The sequence below is a fragment of the Schistocerca americana genome, chromosome 3 (assembly GCF_021461395.2).
Source record: "Schistocerca americana isolate TAMUIC-IGC-003095 chromosome 3, iqSchAmer2.1, whole genome shotgun sequence".
Taxonomy (NCBI): domain Eukaryota; kingdom Metazoa; phylum Arthropoda; class Insecta; order Orthoptera; family Acrididae; genus Schistocerca; species Schistocerca americana.
In genome coordinates, this window is record NC_060121.1 from 775,863,246 (window position 1) to 775,880,905 (window position 17,660).

At 45.4% G+C, this 17,660-nt stretch overlaps 1 protein-coding gene across 4 annotated transcripts in view; it reads right to left on the bottom strand.

Moving 5' to 3' along the window:
* LOC124606742 (ankyrin repeat and BTB/POZ domain-containing protein 2) overlaps positions 1–17,660 on the bottom strand; it is a 651,374-nt gene that overhangs the window by 247,616 nt on the left and 386,098 nt on the right. For 3 of the 4 annotated variants that reach the window (XM_047138777.1, XM_047138776.1, XM_047138774.1), the window contains one exon: positions 8,503–8,779. In XM_047138777.1, coding sequence (XP_046994733.1) covers positions 8,503–8,779 — 277 coding nt within the window. The remainder of the gene's footprint in view (positions 1–8,502; positions 8,780–17,660) is intronic. The other variant, XM_047138775.1, reaches the window with a different exon arrangement.

Sequence of the window (17,660 nt, forward strand, 5' to 3'; positions counted from 1 at the left end):
TCTATACAAGGGCGATGTACTTGAGGACAATATTATGGAAATGGAAGAGGATGTAGATTAAGATGAAATGGGAGATACGATACTGCGTGAAGAGTTTGACAGAGCACTGAAAGACCTGAGTCGAAACAAGGCCCCCGGAGTAGACAATATTCCATTGGAACTACTGACGGCCGTGGGAGAGCCAGTCCTGACAAAACTCTACCATCTGGTGAGCAAGATGTATGAAACAGGCGAAATACCCTCAGACTTCAAGAAGAATATAATAGTTCCAATCCCAAAGAAAGCAGGTGTTGACAGATGTGAAAATTACCGAACTATCAGCTTAATAAGTCACAGCTGCAAAATACTAACACGAATTCTTTACAGACGAATGGAAAAACTAGTAGAAGCCAACCTCGGGGAAGATCAGTTTGGATTCCGTAGAAACACTGGAACACGTGAGGCAATACTGACCTTACGACTTATCTTAGAAGAAAGATTAAGGAAAGGCAAACCTACGTTTCTAGCATTTGTAGACTTAGAGAAAGCTTTTAAAAATGTTGACTGGAATACTCTCTTTCAAATTCTGAAGGTGGCAGGGGTAAAATACAGGGAGCGAAAGGCTATTTACAATTTGTACAGAAACCAGATGGCAGTTACAAGAGTCGAGGGACATGAAAGGGAAGCAGTGGTTGGGAAGGGAGTAAGACAGGGTTGTAGCCTCTCCCCGATGTTGTTCAATCTGTATATTGAGCAAGCAGTAAAGGAAACAAAAGAAAAATTCGGGGTAGGTATTAAAATTCATGGAGAAGAAATAAAAACTTTGAGGTTCGCCGATGACATTGTAATTCTGTCAGAGACAGCAAAGGACTTGGAAGAGCAGTTGAATGGAATGGACAGTGTCTTGAAAGGAGGATATAAGATGAACATCAACAAAAGCAAAACAAGGATAATGGAATGTAGTCTAATTAAGTCGGGTGATGCTGAGGGAATTAGATTAGGAAATGAGGCACTTAAAGTAGTAAAGGAGTTTTGCTATTTGGGGAGCAAAATAACTGATGATGGTCGAAGTAGAGAGGATATAAAATGTAGGCTGGCAATGGCAAGGAAAGCGTTTCTGAAGAAGAGAAATTTGTTAACATCCAGTATTGATTTAAGTGTCAGGAAGTCATTTCTGAAAGTATTCGTATGGAGTGTAGCCATGTATGGAAGTGAAACATGGACGATAAATAGTTTGGACAAGAAGAGAATAGAAGCTTTCGAAATGTGGTGCTACAGAAGAATGCTGAAGATTAGATGGGTAGATCACATAACTAATGAGGAAGTATTGAATAGGATTGGGGAGAAGAGAAGTTTGTGGCACAACTTGACCAGAAGAAGGGATCGGTTGGTAGGACATGTTCTGAGGCATCAAGGGATCACCAATTTAGTATTGGAGGGCAGCGTGGAGGGTAAAAATTGTAGAGGGAGACCAAGAGATGAATACACTAAGCAGATTCAGAAGGATGTAGGTTGCAGTAGGTACTGGGAGATGAAAAAGCTTGCACAGGATAGAGTAGCATGGAGAGCTGCATCAAACCAGTCTCAGGACTGAAGACCACAACAACAACAACAGCTTTACATGGCGCGCTTTCCTACTATTACCTCATCAAAGTTCATCAAATGTTTTGCTACATGAAAAATTGAAATGTCGTTGTGTAATATTGAAAAAGCTGTTAATACAGGTAGTACCCAAGACAGGTGTGATTTTTCGATCTGATTATGTCTATTTTGTCACTGTTTGCTAGATTAAATGAAATAGGCCTGTCCAATATTGTAGCAACTGTAACACACACCAAATAAACAGACTGTTTCAGCAGAAACGATCACTTTTTGTCAACACGACAGAGTATAATTCATGAAGTACCAATATCAAATGCCTATTAGGCATGATAAAGGCAAAAAACTTTATGCTAGGAAATAGTTTCAGATTTCATTCATACGCTCCAGCTTCTCAAGCATGAGATCAAAAAGGAGTAGTACGAAATTTTTGTATACATTTGGAATCGGCACATTCTTCCATAATTTGTGTGATGCCCCGTTTCTTCTCCTTCCTCATTCTAATAAGCAATCTTGTCATTACTAATTCTGTAATTATTCCTGCCAGTGTCAAGACTCATTCTCCCTTTTGTCTACAGGAAAGTTTATTTCTATATGCGGCCGGGATTCCTCTGGCAGAGACATCACATACACTATGCACCTATTCAAAAATCAACTTATGATTTATTAAGAAATCAACAAGGAATACGTTAAAAATGTTAAACAATCAACGTGGATGCGCTTCAAAATCATATGAATAATCGTTAGACCAAAGTGCGCTGGATGCTAGGCACTTTGTGAAACAAGGTTTTTTTCCTCAAGAATACGAATTTGGCACCTCTCCCCCCTCGTGAAATTGCTGCCTGGGGCAGACACCCCGGTTTGCCCCACTCCCTGGAACCGGGTCTGCTGCGCATGAATGCTTGCTGCTACTGCTTATGCGGCTAACAGCCATAAATCTGTAGCCACAAGCAAGAGAAGATACCACTCATATGTGATTCAATTGCGCATGTGCATGAGCCCGCTCACAACTACTCGAACGAATTTAATGTATATAGTTATGACATCACGCCCATTGGCGGCAGTTTGTTGTTATGAAGCAGCATTTGCATAGTGTCCTAAAGCCTTTGGCACATTTTGCTGTTGGCAGATGCTTTGTATGAGCACTGTGTTTTGTTGTTTGTGGCGCATTTCCTTTGCAACTGAAGTTTTATTTTCGGTTTTTTCTCTCGTTCATGTTTTATTGCTGCAGTATTATTCTGCTGTATCTGTTGTGACAGTGCCACGACATTTAAGAGTGCTGCCACATCAGTACGCGCAAACGGCGATAGAGGCGCTCCGCAACTCGGCTGAGCGCGGGAGCGCCACCTAGCTACGAACGGCGCCGGCCGCATGTCACGGCACGGCAGTCAAATGGCCGATACGGAATTGGTAGCATGTAACCAGCTATTGTTTCTACGTTTGTATATCCACGCAATTTACTAGTGATTAAAGCTTATAACACTTTTTGGTGACGAGGATGGGATATTTTTGTTCCTGCGTTGTGGATTTGTGTGTTCGCGTCGGGGCAGACATATGCAAGCGCTCATTGAACAGCAAACACAGCTGACAGCTGATATTCGGGCGTTGTCAATGTCGCTTACTCATCGTCTGTCTTCCTCTTCTCCGCCTCCGTTCCCTCCTTATGACGAGGCCGCTGAAGACTGGGAGGATTATGAGAAGCGTTTGCAGCAACACTTCTTGGCTTTCAGCGTTGTCGACACTCCTATGTGTAAGTCGTTATTTCTATCTTGGATTTTCCCACGGATCTATCAGCTGCTATCTCAGTTAGCCCCGCTGCGGGAACCTGCCTCTCTGTCCTTCCAAGAAATGTGTGACTTATTGTCTAACTATTACCGAAAAAACACCCACGTCGTTGCCGCCCGCATGGCGTTCTACCGGTGTCGTAAACAGCCCCATCAATCTTACCGGGCTTGGGCGGCGGAACTACACGGTCTGAGTAGGAAATGTCAGTTTGTTACGGACACTCATCATGAGTCTTATGCTGATTCAACAGTTAGGGATGCTATTCTACGGCTTGCTCCTGATAAAGAAGTTCGGCAACGTGCCTTACAACTGCCAAACCCGTCGTTGTCGGAAGTTCTAAGCATCGCTCAATCTTTTGAAGTGTCTCACGCTGCTGGTGCGCAAATAGATGCGTGGTGTGATGTAGGCGCTATACAGACCACTTTCGACATGGACAATTTGCCTGTTTCCCAGGGGACTGACGATGTGACGGCGGTTCACTCGCGTCAACAATGTCACGTTGGGCCACAACGCTCGCAGTGAAAACAGCAACCACAGAAACAGGTTCGTTCCGCACTTCCTTCTTGTCCACGTTGTTTCGTACAGCATGACAGGGCCGCGTGTCCAAAACGTTGGGCCACGTGTAATTCATGTAGGAAAAACGGCCACATTGCTTCTGTGTTGTCAGTCCCCTAAAGTTCCTGTCGACGAGGACGAGGCATCGGACATGGATGTTAACTGTGTGCTTTCTCAAACAAATAAGTTGTTTGTTACTGTTCGTGTTCTGGATAAAGACATTCGCATGCAAGTGGACACTGGTTCTGCAGTAACTTTCATTAATTCTCGCACGTATTTGGAGTTGGCCTCCCCTCCCTTGTCTCCAGTTACGCGAAATCTGAGAACTTATAATAAACAGAAAATTCCTATCGTTGGCCAGTTTGATGCTTCCACTGCCTACAAGTCTGTTGTTCGGCCCCTCACGTTTTATGTGGTGGATCATGTGGGCACTGAAAACCTGTTCGGTTATGATGCTTTCCAGTTGTTCGGGTTCTCCATTGATGATGATGTGCACCTCATATCAGAGGATATTCCGTATCAACAGCTGGATGGATTGTGTTCTGAATTCTCGTCCGTGTTCTCTGCTGGTCTGGGTCGTGCCAAGGATTTTGAAGCCCACATTACTCTTAAAGCTACAGCTCGCCATAAGTTTTTCCGGGCACGCCCTATTCCGGTGGCATTGCATGCACCTGTCAAGGCTGAGATAGACAGGTTAACAGCTTCACGGATTCTCCTTCCTGTTACCTCCTGCGAATGGGCATCACCAATCATGGTGGTTTCTAAACCAAATGGGAGTCTGCGATTGTGTGGTGATTTTAAAGCCACTGTCAACGCTTAGAGCCTCATTGACACTTATCCTCTTCCCCATCCTGAGGAGTTATTTACCAAGCTCGCTGGGGGCCAGTTCTTTTCCAAACTTGACTTATCGGAGGTGTACCATCAGTTGCCGTTGGATGCGTCTTCCAAGGAATTTCTCATCATCAACACTCCTTGTGGGTTGTATCAGTACCAGCGGTTACCGTTTGGCGTTGCTAGTGCGCCGGCCATTTTTCAGCGGTTTTTGGAACAGCTCACGGCTCCCGTTCCCAGCTGCATAAACTATCTGGATGACATTGTTGTCACGGGGGCCTCCACTGAGGAGCACCTTCGCAATTTGCGTTCACTGTTTCGGGTTCTGCATTCAGCTGGGTTGAAGTGCAATCTGGACAAGTCACAGTTCTTCCAACCCTCCATCGTGTATCTTGGTTTCCACTTGTCCCGTGAGGGTATACGTCCTCTACGTCAGCATGTTGCGGCCATTACCGCTCTACCCCGGCCGTCTACGGTAAAAGAACTTCAGGCGTTTCTAGGCAAGATTGCTTATTATCACAAATTCATTCCATCCGTGGTGGCGGTAGCTCATCCTCTGCATCAGCTGTTACGCAAAAACGTTCCTTTCTGTTGTTCCGACGAGTGTGAGCAGGCTTTTGTCTGCCTGAAGGCTCATTTGCAGTCGGCGGCTTGTCTTGCCACATTCCGTCCGGGTCAGCACTTGGTTCTGGCGACTGACGCGTCCCAGTATGGTCTAGGGGCTGTTCTCACCCATCGGTATGAGGATGGGTCGGAACGACTCATCGCCTATGCTTCCAAGACCCTCAATGATGTGCAACGGCGTTATTCTCAAATTGAAAAGGAGGTGCTCGCTATCACTTATGCTCTAAAAAAGTTCAGCGTTTTTTTGTATGGTTCTAAGTTTCACCTCATCACCGACCACAAGCCACTGGTCTCTCTGTTCAGCCCATCGGTGTCGCTTCTGGATAAGGCAGCTCACCACCTGCAACGTTGGGCCTTATACTTGTCTCATTTTCACTATGAGATTCACTATCGTCCCACGGCCCAGCACGCCAACGCTGACGCGTTGTCGCTTTTGCCGATGGGCCCCGACCCGGTTTTCGATCGAGATGAACTACTCTGTTTCCACATTGATGAGGCAGAACGTCATGCGGTCGAGGGTTTTCCACTTACAGGTTCGCAGGTTGCGTCGGCTACTGCGCGGGACCCGGTCCTGCGTCAGGTGATCGGTTTTATTCAACGGGGTTGGCCGGACAGGACCAAAGGCCGGGCATCGGATCCCCTTCGCAACTACCATGCCTTGTGCCTTCGTCTGTCTGTTCGTGATGGTGTTGTTCTTCTGGCCACGGATGGCACATCTCCACGGGTCGTGGTGCCAGCCTCTCTTCGCAAAGATGTTCTCAAACTGTTGCATGAAGGCCATTGGGGGATTTCTCGGACTAAGTCCCTGGCCCACAGGCACGTTTATTGGCCCAGTATTGATTTGGACATCGCCCACACGGTCGCTGCATGTGGTCAGTGTGCTCAACAACTGGCTGCACCCCGTACAATGCCCTCTCTATGGCCTGACCCGGCACAGCCATAGGAACGGGTGCACGCTGACTTTGCCGGCCCCTTCCTCGGCACTTATTGGCTGCTGTTGATTGACGCCTTCTCGAAGTTTCTATTTGTTGTTCGATGTCCGTCGCCCACCACTGTGGCGACGACGCTGGCTTTGTCCAAAATCTTTGCGCTAGAAGGTCTTCCATCCACGATCGTCACGGACAATGGCCCTCAGTTCTCTTCGCAGGCCTTCCGTGATTCTTGTACTGGACACGGGATTCATCATGTTACAGCACCGCCCTTCCATCCGCAATCGAATGGGGAGGTCAAGCGTCTTGACCGCACTTTCAAAAGCCAGATCAAAAAATTCCTTAGTGATTTTTCCACAGATGACCCTCTGTTGCATTTTCTGAGTTCTTATCGCTTCACGCCTCTGGGTGATCGCAGCCCTGCTGAACTCTTGCATGGCCGCCAACCGCGCACTCTACTGCACCTGCTTCACCCTGTCAGGCCTTGTACTGTGTCCCCTCGTGCGGGAAAATACTCGGTGGGCGCCGACGTGTGGGCACAAGGGTATGGATCTCGCCCTAAATGGATTCCAGGGGTGGTCAAGGCTCTTCGCGGCCACCGGCTTTGTGAAATACGTACGGACGACGGCATGGTTGTTCACCATTACGACCAGATGCGCCCACGAGTGGTGGCCACGCTGGTGCCACCGCCCCTGCTTTCACCTCCACCAGCCCGAGAAGCCAGTCCTGTCACTGCTGCCGATCTCCTGTGCGTGTTGCTGCAGCCGACGTCACTACCGCTTCCGAGTCCGCCGGAACCGGCCCCAGTCACGATGCCGCCTTCTCCGGGACCCATCTCGCTGGAGCACACCCCCAGGTCCACGATACCTATGGATGCTGCTCCGGAGTTTTCACCCATCATCTCGTCCAGGAGGCACGCTCCACACACGGGCTTCCGTCCTGGACATTTTCGACCGTACTCTCGTGTTTCTCCACGGGATCTTCTTGGGGCCTCCCAAGAGGCCATGGATGTCTCTGCACTGTCCGTGTCTCCCAGGAAGTGAGTGTTTTTTTTTCAAGGGGGGAAAAGTGTTGTGACAGTGCCACGACATTTAAGAGTGCCGCCACGTCAGTATGTGCAAACGGCGATAGAGGTGCTCCGCAACTCGGCTGAGCTCGGGAGCACCACCTAGCTACAAACGGCGCCAGCCGCATGTCACGGCACGGCAGTCGAATGACCGATACGGAATTGGTAGCATGTAACCAGCTATTGTTTATACGTTTGTATATCCACGCAATTTATTAGTGATTAAAGGTTATAACAGTATCAGGATACAGAATATCGGTTCTTACTAGCCAAAATTAAAAATTTAACAGAGAAATAAAACAATGAAAAATTCCTGGAATTCTAAAAAATCCCTCGGTTTTCCCGGTTTTCTCCTGGATGAAAAAATTCCCGGGTTTTTCCTGGATCTCCTGGTTGTCCCGGGTCGTATACACACTGGTCAGTATTATATAAAGGTCACTAACTCTTCTTTGGGGAAAGGAATAAATTGACAAAGCATTTTTGGTTGCATATTTGTGAGAAGTGAATGAAGTACAGTTTTACAATCTTGTAACAACAGACAAGACAGTGTTTACATGGTGCCTAGATGGTCAGCTGGTATGAATGTTGCCCACAAAAGACAGAGTCTGAAGAACAGTGGATTCTCCACTGCAGAGCAAAAGATTTCTTCCGGATCACTTTATCGTAAATATTCTGAACCCAAAATTTTGAGTGAAAAATAACACAAAAAGGTTCATGAACAGCAACATGCAAGGAAAGATGTGTTGCCTTTTTGTCACCTCAGTTATTACTTTAATATTTCTCATGAATGTTACAGAGGCTTGCTAGTATGACACTGTGTAAAAGTGACAAAGGTATCTATTAGTTAGCACTCAGTGCTTCAGTCTGTAACACCAAAATAGTGAATATTGCATGAATGTTGCACAGAACAGTATAACATCTACTCTATTTGTATGACTTTATATGTTGACAGCTTCATAACTCTGAAAATAACGCAGTCCTAATTTAAACTGATAACCTTATTTATACAAAGGGATGGTGTTTTCCTCCTTAACTTACAGTAATACATTCTCTGAAACCAGACTACAGAAATTCACTGTTTGGTACGAAGCAGTCAGGCAATCAAAAATTATATGCAGCAAGAAAATATGATACCTTTGGCTATACCTGAAGCACTGGTATTTGTATCTCTTTCAGGTACCAGCTGCTCAACAACAGATTCAACAGAAGTATCTGCTGACTTTCCCGGTAATGGTGTCTGCGAGGTAGGTGCAGTAACAGCCTTCGAAGGAGTAGGACATCCCCGCAACAGCACTGGTGGTGGGGCTGGGCTTGCCGTTGTGCAGAGGCTGAAGTTCTTCTCATCTGCCAGTTTGCTGCTCTGAGATCGCAGTGGTGTCAACTGGCTCTGAGGCTGACTGTTTGAGAGCCTCTGCAGAAAAAAAAATTAACACCACATTTCTAATATTACACAATAGTGCTACAAAAGTGAGTACATTAAAATATGTTAAGATGATAGAAACAAGCTCATGAAAATCAAGGAACATTGTTTTGTACAGTAATTGATATTTTAGGCAGCATTGCTCTTGTCCCGAGAGTGAGCTTAATAAGAAACTACATTTACAAAATTGCATAATATGTGACATGTAATCCAACTTGAAGCAAAAATTATACACTACTCTTTGAGAAAAGTGAAACACCAAGACCAAGATATGTGATCACAATGAATCTTATTCCCACTTATTAGGGACATGACACTATGTAAACAGTTAGCATTACAGACCTGTACATGCAATCTGACTGTGGAAACTCAATACGGAGCAGTGCCGCCACATGCTGCCATCAGAGCCACAAGATGTCATGGCACAGAATCAAAGCGCACCTGAATATGCTCCTGGGGAATACTCTGCTGCACAGTTTCTAGGCATGCTGAGAAAGCATCAGCTTTGGTTGCAGGAGGAGCTGAAGAAATGAGTTTCTGACCAATTGCATCCAAGACATGTTCAACGGGCGACATGTCAATGAACGGGCAGGCCAGAGAAGAGTGGTAACCGTCATTCTTCGAAGAAGTCTTGCACACTCCTCGCCACATGCAACAGGGCATTGTTCTGCTGAATATGTTATGTGGAATGGCCTGCAGGAAGGGCAGTGCTCAACCTGAAAAACCTCCCTAAAATTGTGGTAACTGTTCAGATTGCCCTCAAGACATAGGAAACGAGATCGCATTTTACAGGAAACAGTTGCCCAAACCATCACACTTGGTATTCGTCTACCATGCTGCTCAACAAAATAGTCCGCCATATTGCGTTCACCACGGTGGTGTTGAATGCGCATGCTGCCATCACTGTAGGGCAAGTTGCAGCAGAACTCATCTGAAAACACTGCATTTTGCTGCTCAGGATGTCAGTGATGGTGTTCATGTGCCCATTTCAGTCTACAGCATTGGTGGGTTCTGGTCAATGGAAGCCAACGCAATGGCTTGCGTGCCACCCATCCAGCCCACAGAAGAGGGCATTACCACAGACATGTCCACATCTGTTGCACTGGTCAAACGTCATGCCAACATTGTAGACAAAGCTGTTCTGAGCATTATGGCCAAGTGGACAAGATGAAGGCAATCTTGTGCTTTTGTGACACTGTGTCATCCAGCACCCTGTCGGCAATGTGTACGGCCCTCTTCTCTCCAATGGTTCCACATACACCTCACTGTTCAAGCAGCATGCCCTGTATCAGCCACAATGTCACAGAACGACAGACCTGCCTCCCAGAGACCAATTATTCTGACCCGTTTGAATGCACTCACATGCCGATACTCCATCATGTGACATTAGCGGGCCATAGTGGCACTTGGTTAGACATTTCCACTTCATATGACGGCTCTGTACTGAATGAGCATTGTGTAACATTGACTTGTGCAGTTACACAAAAGAGGAAACTTCTGGAACTACATGCATTCCACCTCTCTGCCATTTAAATCACTTATTGTGGTTTTGCTGTTCTACACATCCTCGTATCATGGCATGTTGCAGACCACTGCTTCTGAGTGTTTCCTTTTTACAAACAGTAGTGTATTTACATAAAAAAATTTGGCGAACTGTCAATATGCACTATGCATCAGTGTATCATAGCCAAAAAAAGGTAACTCCACAATCAGACCCAGAGAAACACATAATGCTGGCCACTGCCATGTCATCCTCCACGTTACAGTATCATTTGGAAGTAGTAAGCAGAGACATGGGGTCAGCCAACTGCTCACTCAGCTGGTGTCAGCTTTTCAGTCTTTGGAGCCACCACTTCTCATTCAATTACCTTCTCAACTGACCTCACAAAGCCATATGCACCTGGTTCCAGTCCTTCTACCATTGAAAAATCCCTAACAGTACAAGAAATTGAAGCGGGTCCTCATTTGACAGCTATGGAAGCTAAATTTTAAACTCAATTTATTGAGCATAGGCTTTTTATTGTCACCTTCTTCTCACCTCCACCCCACCAACCAATGGAGATATAATGTTATCAGAACTCTCATCAGTACAACAATGACAAAGGCATAGAATATGACACTGGCTAAATTTATAGCCACTCTCATTTATTTTCTGTGTCACTTTTCCATGCTATTCAGTGTGGGTAGAGCATGGCTTATGAATACTTGCACTGGCAGTGGCCCAGAGACCAGTAGAACAAACAAGCAGAGATATATTTACTAAGGAACACTATCTACCATTGGAGCCACTGTACTGTCTTACTGGGTAACCCCAACTGAGGGTCAAATAGCAAAATGATGGGCTTGTCATAGAAGATTAGGAGACACTTAGTAACACAGAGATCTATGTGAAACTTCTTGACACCATGTGTAATAGCCAATGCCTTTTTCTCTATTTGGGAGTAATTTTGCTGGGCCACTTGCAATTTTTTTTAGATGCAAATGCAATGGCCTGTTGTACCACAGGCATATTTATGAGACAGTATTGCTCCAGTGCCACAATCTAAGGCATCAGTTGTCAGTGTTAAACATTTTCCTGGACTGAACATTGCTAAACAAGAGACCAATCTAAGGCTCTTTTTTAAGTTGTAAGAATGCTCTGTGGCTCACCTCTGACCACACAAATTTAACTACTTTTTGTGCATTTAATCAGGCAGATAGGAAATCTAGGCTGCTTTGGGAATAAATTTCACATAATAATTAACTCTGATCAGGTAAAACTGTAATTCCTTAACCCCTTAACACCAGATGTCAAGAATTCACGTCATACCAATGCGACACTAACAAGTGGAAAGGTAACTGTTTTCAAGTGCCAGTGCCAGCAGGAGCAGATTCTACATGAAGCTACCAATACTTCTGACAAGTGCTGCCATCTCCTGGGAGTTTTGGGTACTTCTAGAGACACAAACTTTAATTGTGTTCTCCCATGAAGAAACATTTTCAGGTATTAAGGGGTTAAGGTTCTTGGGAGCTGGTAAATTATTGATTGCATCCACATGATCCTGTATGGATGTGAGTTCTTTTTACCTAATGTATATCTACATACTTTACATTTGGTTCAAAGAAACTACATTTCGTGAGGCAAAAAGGCAGCCTATGGGACTGAAGCTGCTCAAACAACATCTGTAGATTTTGCAGGTAACTAGCAACTCATTTACATACATAACACAATGGAGATACTTGGATGAGCTGCTCAACGTATCTATGAAATACTGTGGGAGGTGAAACATGCCAAATGGGTTATTAATGATTAAAAAATGTTTTGTCTGATCATCTACAGGTAAATGAAGAAAGGTATTGCTGAGATCTATCTTGGAAAAATAGTAGCACCCAATTAATTTATCCAACAATTCCTCCGTTATGATCACAAATGATGAGTAATGCATTTGATGTCTTTACTATCATGGATGTTGCCCATTGGCTAGATGATACTGGGTATACTACCCCCATACTTTACAATCTATCCAGTTCACACATGGCTCTACAGGTATGTGGGTTTGAAAGTCTGTTACACAACCTAATTTAGGTTCAAACAGTTGCTTAAACTGTGTACATAATGTATCAAGTTCTTTTAAATGAAAATCAGTTGAAACTGGATTTACTTGGTCTTGAATTTGAAAACTAAAAAATGCAGAAGCACCTAGATCAAGAGTTTACTACCAGCAGGGTTTGTTCCCAAACAAATATTTTTGTATTTGGCTTGGGCTATGTAATCTGACCACACAGTGACATTGACCATCCATTGTATACCAAAGACCCAAAAAAGTGGTACACCCGCCTAATATTGTGTAGGGCCCCCACGAGCACGCAGAAGTGCCGCAACATGATGTGGCGTGGACTCGACTAATGTCTGAAGTAGTGCTGGAGGAAATGGCCACCATGAATCCTGCAGAGCTGTCCATAAATCCATAAGAGTACAAGGGGGGGAGCTCTTCTGAACAGCACATTGCAAGTCATCCCAGATATGCTGAAAAATGTTTATTTCTGGGGAATTTGGTGGCCAATGGAAGTGTTTAAACTCAGGAAAGTGTTCCTGGAGCCACTCTGTAGCAATTCTGGATGTGTGGGGAGTTGCATTGTCCTGCTGAAATTCCCCAAGTCAATCAGAATGCACAATAGATGTGAATGGATGCTGGTGATCAGACATGATGCTTACGTACATACCACCTATCAGAGTCATATCTAGACACATCAGGGGTCCCTTATCACTCCAACTGCACATGCCCCACACTCTTACAGAACCTCCACCAGCTTGAACAGTCCCATAATGACATGCAGGGTCCATGGATTTATGAGGTTATCTCCATATCTGTACATGTCCATTTGCTCGACACAACTTGAAATGAGACTCCTCTGACCAGGCAACACGTTTCCAGTCATCGTCAGTCCAATGTCAATATTAACGGGCCCAGGCAAGGTGTAATGCTTTGTGTCCTGCAGTCAACAAGGGTACACGAACAGGCCTTCGGCTCCGAAAGCCCATATCGATGATGTTTCATTGAATGGTTCACACACTGACATTGTTGATGGCACAGGATTGAAATCTGTAGCAATTTGTGGAAGGGCTGCACTTCTGTCATGCTGAACAATTCTCTTCAGTCATCATTGGTCCCGTTCTTGCAGGACCTTTTTCTGGCCACAGCGATGTTGGAGATTTGATGTTCTACTGGATTTCTAATATTTGCGGAACACCTATGAAATGGTCGTACGGGAAAATCTCCACTTCATCGCTACCTTGGAGATCCTGTGTCCGATCCTTCATGCACCAACTATAACATCACATTCAAACTCACTTAAATCTTGATAACCTGCAATTGTAGCAGCAGTAACTGATCTAACAACTGTGCCAGACACTTGTTGTCTAGTATAGGTGTTGCTGACCACAGCGCCGTATTCTGCCTGTTCACATATCTCTGCATTTGAATATGCATGCCTATACCAGTTTCTTTGAAACTTCAGTGTATGTCAACATATTATGCTGAGGATGCCACAGCTATGGGGAACTGATATGCCAGTATGTGTTCACTTTAAACGCAAGAGACTGCCGCGCCTTTGTTGAATTGGAATTCCGCCACTGCTCCAATAAGTTCCAGTTCCTGCATGAACTTCTGCATCCCAGCTGCTGCTGCTATTGGCTCTGGCAAAATATTGTGCAGCATGATGGTGGCTCTTGTTGTGTTGTTTTCATCACCCAGTGGCCAGGACAGACACTTGCTAGATGCTCCAGTTTGTGGTATGCAAAACAGGTGACATTATGGAGTGGGCAGTGACATCCTTGATCCCTTGGGCCACAACCTGGAGATAATTTCATTGCACTAACATTTGTGGGACTCTTTGATAATGTCATGGAGGGAACTTTTGTACAAGGTTCCACTCATTTTGAGACATATGGACAGCAAAGGAAGAGCTTCCGTTTGTGCACGACTACCAGTGATGAGGGTGGTGGACAGGAGTTCTGCAAAATCAGGTGCTCAGTAAATCAGATGATACTGTTTGGTTGCCTTCAGTCAGTCAGTGATAGTGACTATACTAGCATGAAAGATAGCACCTGAAGTACTGAGAAACATAGCTTGCACTCATGCTGTTACTTCATGAGCCTTGGCAATTTTTTCAGGGGTGGATCAGATGACTCTAATGTCTACACACTAATTTCTCTGTCAGTAGTTAGATGTATAACAACATCATGGATTAATGATTCTGTATATGATGCACCACACTTTTTACAGGAAAAATCATAATTGCATATTAAACCTTGGAAGTCAGCAATCCATGCTGTTATACAGTTTTTACTTACACTGCTTAACACATTGATTAAATGTGTGCCTAGCTGCAAACTACATGGGTCTGGTGACCGTAATAATCATACAGCAGACTACAAACATCAGTAAGGCTCAAACTATAGGGCATTTCAAAAAGGACTTCACAACTTTATTGTAGGGAAACACATCAAGTTTTTTTTTTACTTTAAACTAAAGATGTTGTATGTGGCCTCTGTTGGTTATGCTGCACACATCCCATTGGAAGTCAATTTCTTTCAAAACTCACTGTAGCATTGCAGGTGTAACTTGTTCAGTGGCAGCGTAAATTCTTGTTCTAAGTTCAGGTAGAAAAGCCAGCACAGGAGGTACAAACAGGATATCCTTGTGGGAAAAAAATAAATAAAAAAATAAAAATAGATTTAAAAAAAATAAAAAAAATCAAGCGGTGTCAGGTCTGGGAAATGTGGGGGCCATGCGTGCATCACGGCCAATCCATTGACTTGCAAAGTGGTCAATGAGAAAATCCAGGATGTCAGCCAGGTAGTGGGGTGGTGCATCATATTGCATGAAGTAAACATTTCAACATTTCGTTCTTGGTCATCCTCATTGATCTGTGGTATCAAAAATTGTTGTAACATATCCAGGTACACTATCCCATTTATCATTCTCTAACCGAAAAAAAGGGCTGTACACTTTGTTCTTGCTCAATGCACAAAAAACTTTCAGTTTAGGGCTATCACAAACATGTTTCAATGTTTGAAGTGGACTTTCACTGCCCCAAATCCTACAGTTATGTGTGTTAACCTTGCCATTTAAGTGAGAAGTCTATTCATAAGAAAATATGATTTTGCCCAAGAAATGTTCATTTTCATGTAATGGATTTGTGGCGTTGACAGGTCACATCGACCATCTAAAGCATGATCTTTGAACTCTAACTGCTCTGATGAGCCGCCATGTTAATGTGCTAGTCAGCCTTTGTAAAATTGTAGAGTGTACATGTGTATCTTTCTTTGTGCTGAAATATATGTATGTATAGACATTTATGGGAACAGTTTGTTGCATATACAGTTATCCGTATTCCCAATCACCCATATTGGTGACGCTGAAGTTTCTACGTCTTCTGCGACTTCCGCGCCAGCTGTGTGGAATCAAGAGGTTTTACGTTCGATGCCATGGCTGCCTCACCCGACGTTTTATATGAGGATTTGGAGACTCAACTACTACTACCAGGCCACTCCAATCCCCTGCCAATGGTTGTTTTGCCGCTAACGGACAGTCACTCGCGATCTCCAACAAAGTTAACCTCAAACTTTGCAGCTCTACAACGCCTGAGTGTTACGCCATTACCTCAAACAATTGACTCCGGTTTCGTGTCGGCAGACTGTGCATGCCAACATGCACATGAAGTGGACAATTTCCAAAATCGTGTAACGATCAGTCGCTTGTGTAGCGTTCAAAGGGACCCAAATTCACACATGTGCTTTGCAAGGTCGGTTACAGTAGTGCTGAGTGCAATGCCGCCATTCATCCAAAACACACATGCAGTCAACTGCTATCAATTTATGCCAGTTTTGTCTTCCTCACAATTTAATAATGGAAATTTTTGCACATCAATTTCACCAGGCTCAACCACCAGATCCATCACCAAATTTCTCTACCACATGGCTTCGAGCACACCCGATGGCACTTCGCCATCCAGGAACGTCATACCACGACAATGTGACCGCCAGCAGGTTTCAGCTTTGATTTATGGTCCTACCACACAGGATGCATCTCAGAAGTGCACAGAAAACTCTCGTTGTTGCCATACCAAGTACCAAACCCCCCCCCCCCCCCCTCCTCCACCCTTCACTCACGGGAAGCCCCGATTCCAACCATACAGCCGCTCGCTCCTTCCGCAGTACTGTCTGCGCCTGCCACACTGCCGCAGTACTGTCTGCGCCTGCCACACTGGCCTTCCTGTCGTTCCCGAGGTGGACAATTTAAGTACTGTGCCTTTAACCTCTAGTTCAGTTTACGGGCCTACCTCACGCACCGTTCGTTCCCACGGTATTGACCGTGCCTGCCGCGTCTCTTGCTTCTGTGACTCATCAAGGACATTGCAACAGGCTGTTGTTCGGGACGTGTTTGCTAGTAACATGCCCACACCAGTAGTGACGAGTTACAGGACAGCCTATCCTACCATGCGACAGCAAGCCTTCCAAGATATGTCGAAGCCACCCTCGTTGCCCCCCCCCCCCCCCCCCCCCCGGCCATCTGCCGAAGCTACCTCCTTTATACAAGGCCACCCTCGTTGCCCCCCCCCCTCCCCCGGCCATCTGCCGAAGCTACCTCCTTTATACAAGGACAACTCCTCTGCCATCCCAGTTGGACCATCCGGACAAATTTTCCACTGCCGAGCCGGATAATGAGTTAGCTCATCCCATGGTAGGGTCTTCTCCTTCTGATGATTCATCACCGCATTGACAGGTTACCCATGCATGTTGTCATCAACCCCATGTGCAGGTTTTGATGACGTTTCATCAACTGGAGAGACTTGCTCCCTGACTTTCAACTTGCGCTGCAATGTACCATCTAACTGCGTCGACAACATGTTGATTGTCGCGTTTGACGACCGTGTGCTCGTGCTCCTTACAGACACTGCAGACTCGACGCTCAACAAGGAACTAGATGTCAAGATAGTGCATTCATCTCCTCGGACTGCTCGATCTGCATTAGGGGCAGGCACACTCGATGGCCGCACCCCTCCCTACATCTCTACTCCCGGGCCGGCCTGACGCCTTGTCTGCCCCTGCTGACTGTCTGATTACGATGTGGACCTGCAACCCGTCACTGCGCCTTTGCATGCTGGCCTGACTGACATGGAGCTTCCAGTCATGCGCCTGCCACCTCGCACTACTCACTCTGACACTGATGCCCACAGGACCTCCCGTCAGGTCTCAAGGCCGTACTCCGTACTGCAGGGAGGTGGGGGAGGGGGAGGGGGGCTGTGTAGCGTCAATAGGTCACATCGACCATCTAAAGCAAGATTTTTGAACTCTAACTGCTCTGACGAGCCACCATGTTAATGTGCT